Source organism: Orycteropus afer, unplaced genomic scaffold (assembly GCF_000298275.1).
Source record: "Orycteropus afer afer isolate SDZICR_OR568_19922 unplaced genomic scaffold, OryAfe1.0 scaffold00334, whole genome shotgun sequence".
Lineage (NCBI taxonomy): Eukaryota > Metazoa > Chordata > Mammalia > Tubulidentata > Orycteropodidae > Orycteropus > Orycteropus afer.
This window is the reverse complement of record NW_006921921.1, coordinates 2,836,699-2,850,255: the sequence shown is the minus strand read 5'-3', so window position 1 is coordinate 2,850,255 and position 13,557 is coordinate 2,836,699. Positions and strand designations below refer to the sequence as shown.

Below are 13,557 nucleotides of genomic sequence, written 5' to 3'. Positions count from 1 at the left end.
AAAAAAGTCCTCCGTGAAATGCAATGCAAGAAATCTGGGGTCTGGTATCCCAAGGCCTGGTTTTTAGTCTTGGCTTGATCTTTACTCACTGTGTGTTGTTGGATAAGTTACTTAAAGTGAATTTTGGGGTTGACCCATAGGGGCTTGTATATGGGCTTGGGGACTTACAGCTGCTAATGTGTATGAAAGGGTTATACAAATGTTCATTGATTTATGTTAACTTACATTCTTTTGATTTTGCTATTTTTCCCAAACACAGAGGGCAGGAAAAACATTCCAATTGTTTTCCCTTTCCAGCTGTTTTCACTAGGATACTGTATATATTCTACTGCAGGAAAAATCTAGGACCAAGGTCAGTATCCACATTCCAGGGTAAGACAGCTTAGAAAGCTGTCTGTATCATCAGTGTCCAGCTCCACTGCAGTCCGGACAAAAGCCTGCTGGACACAGTCCTCCAGGGAATAGTGATGCTAAGAGTATTCAGTTTCCTAGCACCAAATATGTGTTAGGCACAGCAAGGATCTCAGTTTGCATGTTTTTGAGTGCTGTGTGCCAAGGTTGTTTTAACAATTTCACAGTTTTTAATCCAGGTAATTAGCTAACAACTCAGTGAGGGGAGTTATCTTATTATCCCTGACTTACAGACAAAAAAATGATGCAAAGAGAAGTCAAGCAACCTTCCCAGGTATGGTAGGCTGAAAAATGACCCCCATCCCCCAAAGATATCCATGTCACATCCCTAGAATCTGTGAATGTGACCTTACTTGGTTAAAGTGTAGTGATGGTGAATGTTATAAGTCAGCTCGGCTAGACTATGATTCTCAGTGGTTTGCGGGACATTGTATAATCACCTTCAATATTGTGATCTGATGTGAGCAGCCAATCAGTTGAAGGGGAGTTTTCTTGGGGGTGGGGTCTGTCTCCAGTATATAAATGGATGTGCTGGCAAAGCTTATTCTCTTTCTCAACTCTGCACTCTTCTTGTTGCTTGACCTCAGGTCCTTGTGAAGTAAGCCTGCAGAAATCTCTGGCCTGCTGCCTGACCTGCAGATTTTGGGTTTGTCAGCACCTGCAACCATGTGAGCCACCAGAAGTCTTCACCCTGTCCCCTGACCCACAGATTTGGGACTTGTCAGTCCCACAATTGCATGAGTCATTTTCTCACAAATGTGTGAGCCATTTCCTTGAAGTAAGTTTCTCTCTATATACATGTAGTCCTTGACTTACTATGCACTGGAGTTATAATGAACAAGCACTTAGGACAGTTAGTTTTTGGTGTTGTTTCTGACCATCTTATCATGTACATCTTATTTATTATGTTCTACGGAATTCCAGAACACTTAATTGTGCTCTTGAGGACCCTGTACTTAGATCAAGAGGCAGTCATTTGAACGGAACAAGAAGATACTGCATGGTTTAAAATCAGGAAGATACTACGTAGTTTAAAATACTGCATCAGGGTTGTATCCTTTCACCATACTTATTCAATCTGTAGGCTGAGCAAATAACTCAAAAGTTGGACTATATGAAGAAGAACACAGCATCAGGATTGGAGGAAGACTCATTAATAACCTATGATATGCAGATGACACAATCTTGCTTGCTGAAAGTGAAGATGACTTGAAGCACTTACTGGTGAAGATCAAAGACTACAACTTACAGTATAGATCACACCTCAACATAAAGAAACAAAAACTCTCAAGACTGGTCCAGTTAGCAATATCATGATAAATAGAGAAAAGATTGAAGTTGTCAGAGATTTCATTTTACTTGGATCCACAATCAATGCCCATGGAAGCAGTAGTCAAGAAATCAAACAACATATTGAATTGGGCAAATCTGCACCAAAAGACCTCTTTAAAGTGTTAAAAAGCAAAGAAGTCACTTTGAGGACTAAGATGCACCTGACCCAAGTCATGGATTTTCAGTTGCCTCCTATCCATGTGAAAGGTGGACAATGAATAAGTAAGACCAAAGAAGAACTGATGCATTTGAATCACAATGTTGGTGAAGAATACTGACTATACCATGGACTGCCAGAAGAATAAACATATCTGTCTTGGAAGAAGTACAGCCAGAATGTTCCTTAGAAGGGAAGATGCTGAAACTTTGTCTCATGTACTTTAGACATATTATCATGAGAGACCAGTCCTTGGAGAAGGACATCAAGTTTGGTAAAGTGGAGGGTCAGCAAAAAAGATTAGACGGACTGACACAGTGTCTGCAACAATGGCTCAAATATAGCAACAATTATGAGGATAGTTCAGGACTGCTCAGTATTTCGTTCTGTTGTATGTAGGGTCACTATGTGTTGGAACCAACTTGACTGCACACTATAACACCCTCCAGAACTATAAGAAAATACAATTCGGTTGTTTTAAGCCATTCAGTTTGTGGTAATCTGTTTCTGCAGCCACAGGAAACTAGCACACCAAGGTAATATAAATAATAAGAGATTAGATTCAAACCCAGAGAGTCTAGTGCTGAGGCTGAGTTTCAATAGCTGTATTATGTTGCCATTGTGCACAGAGTGATCATTTAATCTCAGAGCCAGTCTGCAAGGGAGGTCATTTTATGTTTACAAATGAAGTAGCGGGGCTCATAGCAGTTAAGACTCACCCTAGATCCACACAAGGACACATGGATAAGAGGAAGGACGAGGGCTCAAGCCCTTTTCTGACCCTCTCCAGAGTCTTGATGCCCAGGCTATGCCCTAGGCCAATCAAATCAGAATCCCTGGGATGCTCTTTAGTGGTTTTTAAAGCTCCTCAGGTAGATGGCACAAATGGTTAAGTGCTTGACTAATTGCCAAAAAGTTGGCATTATAACACACTCAGTGGTGCCTAGTAGTAATCTGCTTTCAAAAAGTTACGGTCATTGAAAACCCTGTGGAGCAGTTCTACTCTGCACACCAATCTCCATGAGTAGGAGCTGACTCGATGGCTGTAACTAACAACATTAGGTGATTCCAGTGGCAGTAAAGGTGGTGACCATGGCTTGATGAAAACAAGTGCCATTGTCCCACTCATTCCAAAACTGACAAGCTCCTTATGTGAACAGTTGGTTTCTGGCCCTGAGGCCCAATCAGTTGCCCTGTTATATCAAGTTCACCGTGGATGGTTGGCATGAGCTGGCGAGGCCCAGTCAGGGTATAGGAACCCAGATCTCTCCACAGCCTGTGCAAATCTTGAGGCCCAGAGCATTCCTCCTCCACTTACCTGTGCAGACTGTCCCGTTGCCTTGGAATCCTGCTGCACATTTGCATGAGGCTGTGCCATCTGAATTGAGAAGGCAGCTGCAACAAGAACGGGAAACATCTTACCATGTTACTTACAATATGCCTTCACCCCCTCTCCCCAGGCTTCCAGTCCCTGCTCCCATAAGGCACTCAGGAATCCTGCCTAAGGTTTGGGAGCAAAGTAGGAGAATCCATTGCTAGCATGGCCCTACAATAAGCATCTAAAATGCAGTCACTGATTGACAGAATACATTGTGTGTGCCTATAGGTGGAAGCTAAGGAATAAAAAGGGTAGCTACTGATCTTCAGAGAACTTCCTATGTGCCAGGGCTGTGCTGCTTGCTTTAGTTCACATGATCTGCACAATATCCAATAGTTGGAGGAAATAGATATTATTATTTCCACTTGGAGTTCCTGGGTGATGCATGCTGTTAATATCCTGGCTGCAAACCAAAAGATGGATCATTTGAGTCCACCCAAGGGCACCTTGGAAGCAAGGCCTGGTGATCCACTTCTGAAAACTCAGCCATTGAAGACCTTTTAGATGATAGTTCCACCCTGATGCACCAGGCATCAGAACCAAGTCAATGGCAAGTGGTGGTGCTGGATTATTCCTACTTCCTGATGAAGAAACTGAGACCTATTAACTAATGAACTAATTAATTAAATAATTGGCTCAAAGTCACATCCACTGCCAAACCCACTGCCTTTGGGTCAATTCCGACTCATAGAGACCCTATAGGACAAAGTAGGACCGCCCCATAGGGTTTCCAAGGCCTTAAATCTTGATGGAGGCAGACTGCCTCACCTTTCTCCTGTAGAGTGGCTGGTGGGTTCAAACCACAGAACTTTTGTTGAACAGCTGAATGCCTTAACCAGTGCGTCACCAGAGCCCCTTGTAAGATCACACAGTCAATGAAACTTACAGAGGCTGACCTTGAATTCTGGTCTAACTCCAACTTACCACCACAGTAAGCATCTGTGGGAGTTGAGAGTAAGAACTCAGGCCTGGCTGTGAGGTGTGATTAAGTGTTAATGAGAGAAAAGCCCACTGGGCTCCCTCTGTCTCAGAGAGAGTCTAAGGGGCTCGGATTTGGGTGACAGCTGCCATTTTCACCACTGTGCCAGCAACTCAAGTGGAAGCTTGTTGGAAGGCTGGAACTGGCACATTGATGGTGGCCTCCTCAGAGATATTTTTAGTCTCATACTTAGTAATTTATGCTAGTGTCTGGTAAGTAGCACCAGGAAATGGCTCCCTCAAGGATGGGGCCTGGAGCCAAAGTCCTCAGAAGGAATCCCCTTTGCATTGCCTCAGAGGAGTCCCGGAGGGCACCTACTTGGCGCTGCTGTGGCATGTCCCATTGCAGCTGTCTTCTGTGATCTCTGAAAAAGAGAACCAGTTGCTGTGTCAGCTTTTTTTTTTTTTTTTAAATTTCATCCATTTATTCTTTCACAGATGTTTTTCCCCCAGTCAATCTCCAGCATATTTAATCGTAACTTGGAATCTGTTCCTTAAGATATACCTATTCATTTATGTCTCTAGTTGATCTATGAAAGATTTGAGGCATTAATGTGCTCAACTGCACACTAACATGTAAGTACACAATCAGATTTTCATATGCACAATAATGCCGTCGCATTATCCTTAGCATGTTGCACTTCTGTGGCCATTGTTCAATATCATTTGCAGTCTTCAAAAATCGCTGAACCCATGCTCTCTTTCATTCTGTGTCAGCCTTCTTTCACTAAACTTCATTTGAGGACTATCTTTTAGTACTTAGTGCCAGGAAAAGATTTACTTCTTCTGAAGTAACTGGTATCCATCATAAAAACTATGTAACCACTATATAAATCTTTCTTTACGTTGGCTGCTAGGATGCTCAGAGCCAAATCCGGAGGTCAAATACGGATCAACAACAGTACAAGAACTACTAACAAAGTGTCTCCTGTGTGCCAGGCCTTGTGCTCGGGCACAAGGAGGCAAAGATGAGTAAAGCTCAGAGTCTCCCCTCTTGTGTGACTGTGGGTCCTTAATGTTCAGTGGTTGATGAGCATCTCTTCCTGGGGTTTGATTTTCTACTTCATTCTAATTTTTTTGGTCATTTTATTATGACATGGCATCAACAAGCAAATGTGCAATTATAACTAATGTTAAATTTTTTTGCATGTACAGAAATAATCCAAGGCCTGCCACACAGCATCTATTTGTTGAATTAACTACTAAATTTCCTGGACACACCATAGGTTTTTGCTCTTGAATATCCAGCTAACAGGTATTTCCTGGCAGGGAGGATCCAAGAAGAAATCACTATAGAGGAGGGAAGTGTGTCCTCTGGGCTGGAGGCTTATGTTAAGAGCTTTTGGGGTTAGCAGAACGTTCTGAGAAAGAGACCTGGCTGTAAAACGAGCTGTATTCTGTCAGGCAGAACATTTCCAAGCTCAAGCAGACTGGAGTGGAGGCAGTGTACTTTTATGCTTCCCTGTGTTGTTCTATTCCTTCAGCACATTTGCTTTCTATTGAATTTGCTGTCTATTAGAACTTTCTCTCCATTTGCTGTCTATTAAAACTTCAATCATCTTTGAGGTCCTCCTTTCTGGAATCTGTTCTAAACTCCAATTAGTTGGTAGTGACTACATGGTATGTTCTGTTGAGATGGATTTGGTGCTCCTATCTGGCCTCAGGGGAGCTCTGGTGGCATAGTGCCTCATGCATTTGACTTTTAACCAGAAGGCTAGTGGTTCAAACCCACCAGCCACTCCTTGGAAGGAAGACTGGGCAATCTACTTCCATAGGGATACTGCCTCGGAAACCCAAGGAGTGTTCGCTATGAGTTGAATCGACTCGATGGCAGTGAGTTTTTTCTTGTTTGATCTGGCCTTGGAGGGAAAGAGTGCAATGATTGATTAGTGATGTCTGCCTTGGGCTTGGGAGTGGGGAGTTAGCTTTCAGGCAAAGCAATTGTCTTCCTTCTTTTACACTAGATACTCTTTGCTCTTCATTCCCATATTGCTATCCCCCTCACCCCCCCTTTTTTTAATTGATTATTTATTTCTACTAGCCTTTCTTTGCAGGTCATTGTTTACACTGCTGTTTCCTTTACTAGATTCTGTGGGCAGAGTGTGCATTGAAGATGGACCAGAGACAAGGCTGGAAAGTTGGGCGAGTGCCAGTTGATGAATAGTTTTGGACTCCACCCTGCTAAGGAGTTTGAGCTTTCTCCTGTAGGCAGTGAAGAACCATAGAAAGCTGTCCAGTCCTGGGGAGGGATTAGTAAACATCTTTTCTACATTGTGGAAAGTTCTCTCTGCCAACAATACAGAGTATGGAATATGGGACACAGGATCGGGTACCGAGGGATTGGCCAAGAGATGACTGTTGAGAGGAGGGCAGGAGGAAGGGATGGTTTAGACAGATGTGGAGGGAGCAGGCTTAGTTGGATGTGGTAATGAAGGACAGGGAGACATGGAGGCTGAGTGGGCAGTTTCTAGAGTGGGTGAGTGGGTGAGATGGGTGAGTGGTGGGGTATTTCATGGTAGGTAAATCAGAAAGAGAGGGAGTCTGGTTCTGCCTCCTTGCCTTAGCTGTCTTCCTCTTCATGAATGAACCTTAGATACTTGTATCTGTTCACTGATGTCTCATACACTTATATCTCCAGGCTTGACCTCATTCCTGAACCTTATACCCACAAATTCAACTGTCTACTCTCTAGTAACTGGCTGGGTACCTGTCAGCATCTGCCACCAGACTGTAAACTCTGAGGGCAGAGACAAAATTACATGCACTGCAGTGTCCCTAGCAGAGTGCTTGACACATAGTAGGCACTCAGCCAAATACCTGCTGAATGAATGAATGTCTCCTGGCCATCTCTATCTGGATGCCTATTGGCACCTCAAATTCAACCTACCCCAAACTGAACTACCCCGCAATAGGCCTCTTCCTAAACTGGTCCACTCTCCATGTTGTTGCCCAAGTCATAATCTCAGTGTCATCCTTGACCCCCTCCTCCCTTTTCTTTTCCTTCTTCAGCTAACCAGTCACCACAGGCTGTTGATTTTAGCTCATTTAACAACCAAGTGTCTCCATTTTCACTGCCATAATCATGCCACTGACTTAGTTCAGACTTTCATCAGTTGTCTCTTGAAAACTTGCTACAGTTTCCACACTGTTCCCTGACCCTGTCACTTTAAGTGTGGTTGGTCCTCCCATGCACCATGTGACAGCCAGGGGCAAGCTACTGTATCTATTCTAGAGACCCACCCAGATGTCTTCCTGTTTGCATGACCCCTTCTCCCCTCTCTTCTCGAGCTTGATACCTGCCCCGGGTTGTCTTCTCCGCTTGGAACCACTCAGACTTCCTATTTCAGCTTTTCAAACAGTTCTTACTTCTGCATTCCCTTGATTTCAACATCACTCAGAACTCTGGCCAAAGATACTCCTAATCTCTGCTAGGGCTGGTGGACACCTGTGATTCCTGCTATGCCCCCCCCTCCCCACCCCAGAAGAGATAACTTCTGCTGTTCCTGACCCTTCTGATAACTGCTTCCAGAGGTATTCTCTCATATCCAGTGTCAGAATGATTTTTCTGAAATGCAAGTAGGATGATATTTCTCTCCTGTTAAAAACCCTTTAATGGCTTCTTGTTGGCTGTAGGAGAAAGTCCAACGCCCCTAGTCTCTCATGATCTAGCTCCTGCCCCCACTCTAGCCTTTTCTCATTCAACTTTCTTCCTTGCTCTTACACGCTCCTATTCTGAATTCCTTTGGTTCCCTAAATGTACAGAGTGTTCTCATATCTCTGTGCCATTCCACGTTCTTCTTTCTGCCTCACCTTATCTTTCTTCTCATCACTCACCTGGAGCCTATTAAGAAACATCAGGGCAATGTGCTGGGATTTGGGTGGGGGAGGTGGGGGTGGGGGTGTAGGAGAAGTGGGCCTGCTCAGACCCTGATGGTGGGTGAGTTGATAGAACCTCTGGAGGACAACTTGGCAATAAATAGCAAAACTCTCCACAAAGTGCCAACTTCTGATTCAGAAATTCCATCTCTAGGAATTTAGCTAAATGAAGTATTAAGACAAATGCAAAAAGATGTATATACAAGATATGGATTGCTGCATTGTTTATGATAACAGGAAATGGATTTAAAAAATGAGGTATACTCATCTAATGGAATATCATGTAGAAATTTAAAAAGTCATGATGTATATCTATATATGGATGTATATCTATATATAGTGGCTAAGGCACTTGACTGCTAACCAGAAGGCTGGCGGTTCAAACCCACCAGCCACTCCTTGGAAGGAAAATGGGCAATCTACTTCCATAGTGATACTGCCTTGGAAACCCAAGGAGGGGTTGCTATGTGTTGGGTGCAACTCGACGGCACATAACAACAACAACAACAATATCTATATATACATGGAATGATGCTCTTAGTGTGCTGTGTAGTGTAAAAAGTAGATGACAAAACAATATGTAGACTACAGTTTCATATATGTATGTTTATATACCTAGAAAAAAATTGGAAGGTATTAATACCAAGTATTAATGAGTTATTTTTTACCTTGGGAGGATGAGTACTTTTATTTTTTATTTTCTTTGTTTCATAAACTTTTAGTTATAAGGAGGAATTACTTCCTCCAGAAGCAGTGATAAAGATGTTATTTCCATTTTAGGTAGAAAAAACTGTAGCTGTTGAAAAGTGAGGCTAAAAATAATAAATACTAAAGGGTCACTCTTTTTTTTTTTTTTTTTAAATTGTGATTTGGGTGAAAATTTACAGAGCAAATTCACTTTCCATACAGCAGTTCACATACACTTTGTCTCATGGCATTGACCACAATTTACCACAATGCAACAGCTCTCCTCCCACTTCCTCCTGATAATTACCTCTTCCCTGTGTCCATCCCTCCATGCCCTCCTGCCCCCTGAGCTGTCTCCCGGTGCATAAGCAGCCCTTCTTTCTCCCATGATTGTTCTCTCCAAAGAATGTATCTACCTCATGTAAAATGCTCAACTCATATGCCTGTCTTTTGTTTGGCTGGAAGCCACAGGTGTGGGTTCAATTCCAGACCTGATGGGCAGCTAGGGCCATAGTCTCAGTGGTTCCACCAGGCTCTGTTGGAACCAGCAAACCTGGTCCCCCTCCTCCCTCCTGCCCAAAGGGGCACTCTTACCACTGTCACATTTCACTCCTCGCCAGCCAACGTCACATTCACAGGAGCCGTCACCCGAGGGTCCTTGGTTGCATCTTCCGTGGACACAAGAACATGCTAAGTGGAAAAATGCCTGCAAATCATCAGCCTCTGATAATGTTCAGTATCTCTTTTATCATTTATTACAAGAGTTCTCTTCATTGCAATTAGTTCTTCAAACTGATTTCCCAAAACCATTGTCTTTAATGGAGAGCTTGATTTAAAGGAAGGGAAGGTTCATGGGAAATAGAATCTGGCATGTTGGTGACAGGTGAACCAGATCATGCTTCAATAAGACCATTCAGTTTTGGGACTGTGTAGCAGTATGAGTTAAGGAGCTCTAGTGGTGTAGTGGCTAAGGCATTTGGCTGCTAACCAAAAGGTTAGTCGTTTGAACCCACTAGCCACTCCATGGAAGAAAGAGGTAGTCTGCTTCCATAAGGATTTACAGCCTTGGAAACCCGATAGGGGTGGCTATGCTAAGACACTTGCCTGCTAACCAGACAGCTGGCGGTTCAAACCCATCAACCACTCCTCGGAAGGAAGGTTGGGCAATCCTACTTCCATAGTGATACTGCCTCGGAAACCCAAGGCGGGGTCACTATGAGTCGGGTTTGACTTGACGGCACATAACAACAACAACAACAACATGAGTCAGAATCAACTCGATGGCAGTGAGCTTGAGCAGTATGAGTGAGTGACCCAAGCAGCGTGAGCGTGTCCTCAGCTAAGGTTATCTGAAGACCAAGGTGGGGCCTCTTTGCATGATCACATGTGTTCCCTAAGAATGGACTTCAAAAAGAAGCTAATTTGATATGGTTTTATATCAATCTGAAATGTTGATTCCTTTGTTTCTCAGCAGGGTCACAAGCCTTTTTGAGAATTGAATGAAAGCTATGGATGTACCCAGTCTTGGGAGTTTTCTAGATCCCATGTTGCTCATCCATGGGTCCCAGGTTAGGAATCCCTGTGCAAATGCAAGCCAAGAATTCTTCCAAATCACAGATAAAATCAGCACTATGACACTTTCCATTATATGTTACCCTTGTTTAGCTTGGACCAGCTGATGAGAAAACACTGATAACAAAGTCAAGTTCAGAGTTTTTAGTGCCAGGTAGAACAATGCTTTGTTTTCTCTTCATGGACTAAGAAACCTCTCCTTTCCTGTCAGCCCTCCCAAAGGTGTGTGCCTGGTCACTCGCTCATACTGCTTAATCTCACTGCCATCCAGTGGATTCTGACACATAGCAACCCCTATTGGGTAGAGAATGCTGGTGACTTACATCAAATGGGTCATTATTTCTGTAAAAGCTTAATGCACATGACTTGCTGATGGTGAATCGATCGTCCTCTTCACATGAAGGAGGGCATGATTTAAGAGCAAGGCTTTAGATTCCAGCAAAGTATGCATTCAGATCTCAGTTCTGCCTCTCGTCAGGATCATAGCCTGTAACCTTGGGGCAAAGCCACTTAACCTCCTTGCCTTACTCTCCTCATCTGTAAAATGGGCATAACAATATGTGGTCATGTATACAAGATTGCAGTGTGGATTAGAGGAGAAGATGTGTACACAACTGCTTTTCAATATAGCAAGCAGTATCCAAAATTGGAAGTGTAACCAAGGTGACTAGTGTGAAGGTAAATACAGAAACATGTGGTTGGGTTGGGTCAAGGGACAGATTGTAGGATGTGTTGGTAGGTGCAGGTTAAAACTCAAAAGCCAAGCTCACTGCCTTCAAGTCGATTTCAACTTAGCCATGCCAGTTGGGTTTCTGAGGCTGTAAATCTTTATGGAAATAGATTGCTCCATCTTCCTTCCATGAATGGCTCGTGGGTTTGAACCACTGACCTTCTGGTTAGCAGCCAAATGCCTTAGCCACTACACCACCAGAGGTTCAGATTAGTGATGATAATGTTTGGAAGCACTGCCCTATGCAAATTATGCAAGGCAGATGTTCCTGTAATGAACAGTGATGATAGCAAATGGGAATCCAGCCAGCCTGGAGAGACTGGCCAGTAAGGGAACAACTGCTGAATCACACTCTTCTTGTATATTCCACTTGGTTTATGGAGCTCAGGTGCCTGACTGGCGTGGGAGGGAGCGTGCCTACCTTGGTCACAGTGGATGCCGTATTTGCCTTCAGCACAGGTCTCGCAGGCTGTCCCACTAAAGCCCTCTTCACACTCACACATGCCCGTGCCATTCACTCCATCCAAGCAGACCCCATTTCCAAAGCAGACGTTCCCGGCTTTCCCCGGGCAGGGCTGGCACTGGGGCCCAAAGAAGCCCGCACAACATTCTCTTACCTGAAATGAAAGCACAAGCTTTGACCCACACGTCCGCGTTACATTTTTGCCCACCTCTGTGTAGAAACCCTGCTGGTGTGATGTGTGTCCTGCTTCTTTGACCCCACACAGAAGGGTAGTGGGGGGTGGGGACAAAATCCCCTGAAGACAGAGGGTGGCTAAGTGATTTCAGGGATGCTGCAGACAGGACTGAGGCTGCCACTGGGGAGGTAGGGAAGAGGGAAAGGAAAAAGGCAAGTAAGAGAAGAGGGTGAAGGGAAATGAGGATGAATGAGGGGCAGCAGAAACAAGCTTAAGGGATAGTGCGAGTGATACTGGAATGGGGGCGGCGGGAGGGACCAGGGCACCCTCACCATTCCCAGCTCGGGGCCCTTGTTGTCCTGTGTCATTTCATCTAGCAGTCACTTCTGCAGGGGATGCCTTTGGCATTTTATAAACAAGTCAGGGAAACCCTGTAGGCTGCCTGTTTGGTTTGGGCCTGGCTTTATTCCTGAGTGCATTGAAACAGTCTCCTCCAGCCTCAAGTTCTGCAGCCTAACGGCCAATGAGTCTTGTCTTTTCTATGATAGGCAGGGGTTATGTCTAGTCCACTGGGAGAAAAGCAGGACAGAAAGTTATAAGACTTTCCCTGCAGATGCTAAAGCCACAGCCCAGACATACTCAGCTCTGGACTCCTGTTTTCTAAATGACCAGGACTATCTTCTTTTTCTTTAGTGAGTTGGTCATTTTGTGTCTCTTGCTGACAAATGTGCTTTCAGAATGACCGTCTTGTGAGAACAAGGAGTGTTCTGGTTACCTAGTGCTGCTCTAACAGAAATTCCACAAATGGATGGCTTGAATAAACAGGACTTTATTCTCTTACAGTTCGGGAGGCTAGATGTCCAAGTTCAAAGTGCCAGGCTCTAGGGGCTGTGTGAAAGCCCCTCGACCTTGGGCTTCAGCTCTGCCTCTTGCTCCCGGCCCACTGAAGCTAGAGGCATCTCTTCACTCAGGCAGCTACTGGCTGCTGAGGCTGACTAGCCCAAGGTTGACAAATAAAATGGCACAGTCCCAATGTTATCAAACAACATGGCAGGCCATTGAAAGTTCCAGGATTAGCAGAGCATGGCAGGCTGCTGAACAATTAACAGCATGGCTACATGCAGGGTTCAAGTGTGCCATAAGCTAGAAACTGTTCCCCAAGACTTCTCCTTGTATATAGGAAGCAGACCACATCCATAAGGCAGCTGCTTACAGTAGATTCCACCATGGAGTTGATTGCCAGTCTCATCGTGGGGAATAACTACATCCAGCTGCCCAGCCACTCAACCAGGCCCAGCCAAGTTGACACACAAACTTAACCACCACAGTGAGGTCCTCTTAGCTCCTCATCCCCTAACTTTATCATACACATGTTATGGCAGCTTCGACCCATTTTCTGACTTACAGGGTTGGCCTGAGTTTTACGACTACCACTGGTACTTCAATTGACAATGACGAGAATGAAGAGGATGAGGAGGGGGCAGAAGGAACACAAGCAAAGGTGTTTTGAAAAGTGTGTTTTACAATACTGCTGCAAAAATTAGGAGGGTTATTAAATCATGTTACTCACAATGACAGTTTTCACACATTTTGGCTGGCACCCAATGAACAGCGATCGCTTTCCTAGGAAATAACGGGTATAGATACATTTCTTCGTCTCTTCACCCTATGAAACAGCAATGGTTAGATCCATTTTTTTTTATTTTTTTTTTTAGTTAAGAAAATAAAATGTTTTCAAATCTCTAAAAGCAAGTTGGTGGGTGATGCGTTGCTATATCTCCAACTAAAATATTCCAGA

The 13,557-nt window shown here is 44.1% G+C and overlaps 1 protein-coding gene across 1 annotated transcript in view; it reads right to left on the bottom strand.

Moving 5' to 3' along the window:
* STAB2 (stabilin 2) overlaps positions 1-13,557 on the bottom strand; it is a 228,909-nt gene that overhangs the window by 66,464 nt on the left and 148,888 nt on the right. The window contains exons 32-36 of the mRNA XM_007952402.1: positions 13,330-13,425; positions 11,543-11,738; positions 9,414-9,509; positions 4,576-4,621; positions 3,219-3,295 (exon numbers count right to left, since the gene is read on the bottom strand). Coding sequence (XP_007950593.1) covers positions 3,219-3,295; positions 4,576-4,621; positions 9,414-9,509; positions 11,543-11,738; positions 13,330-13,425 — 511 coding nt within the window. The remainder of the gene's footprint in view (positions 1-3,218; positions 3,296-4,575; positions 4,622-9,413; positions 9,510-11,542; positions 11,739-13,329; positions 13,426-13,557) is intronic.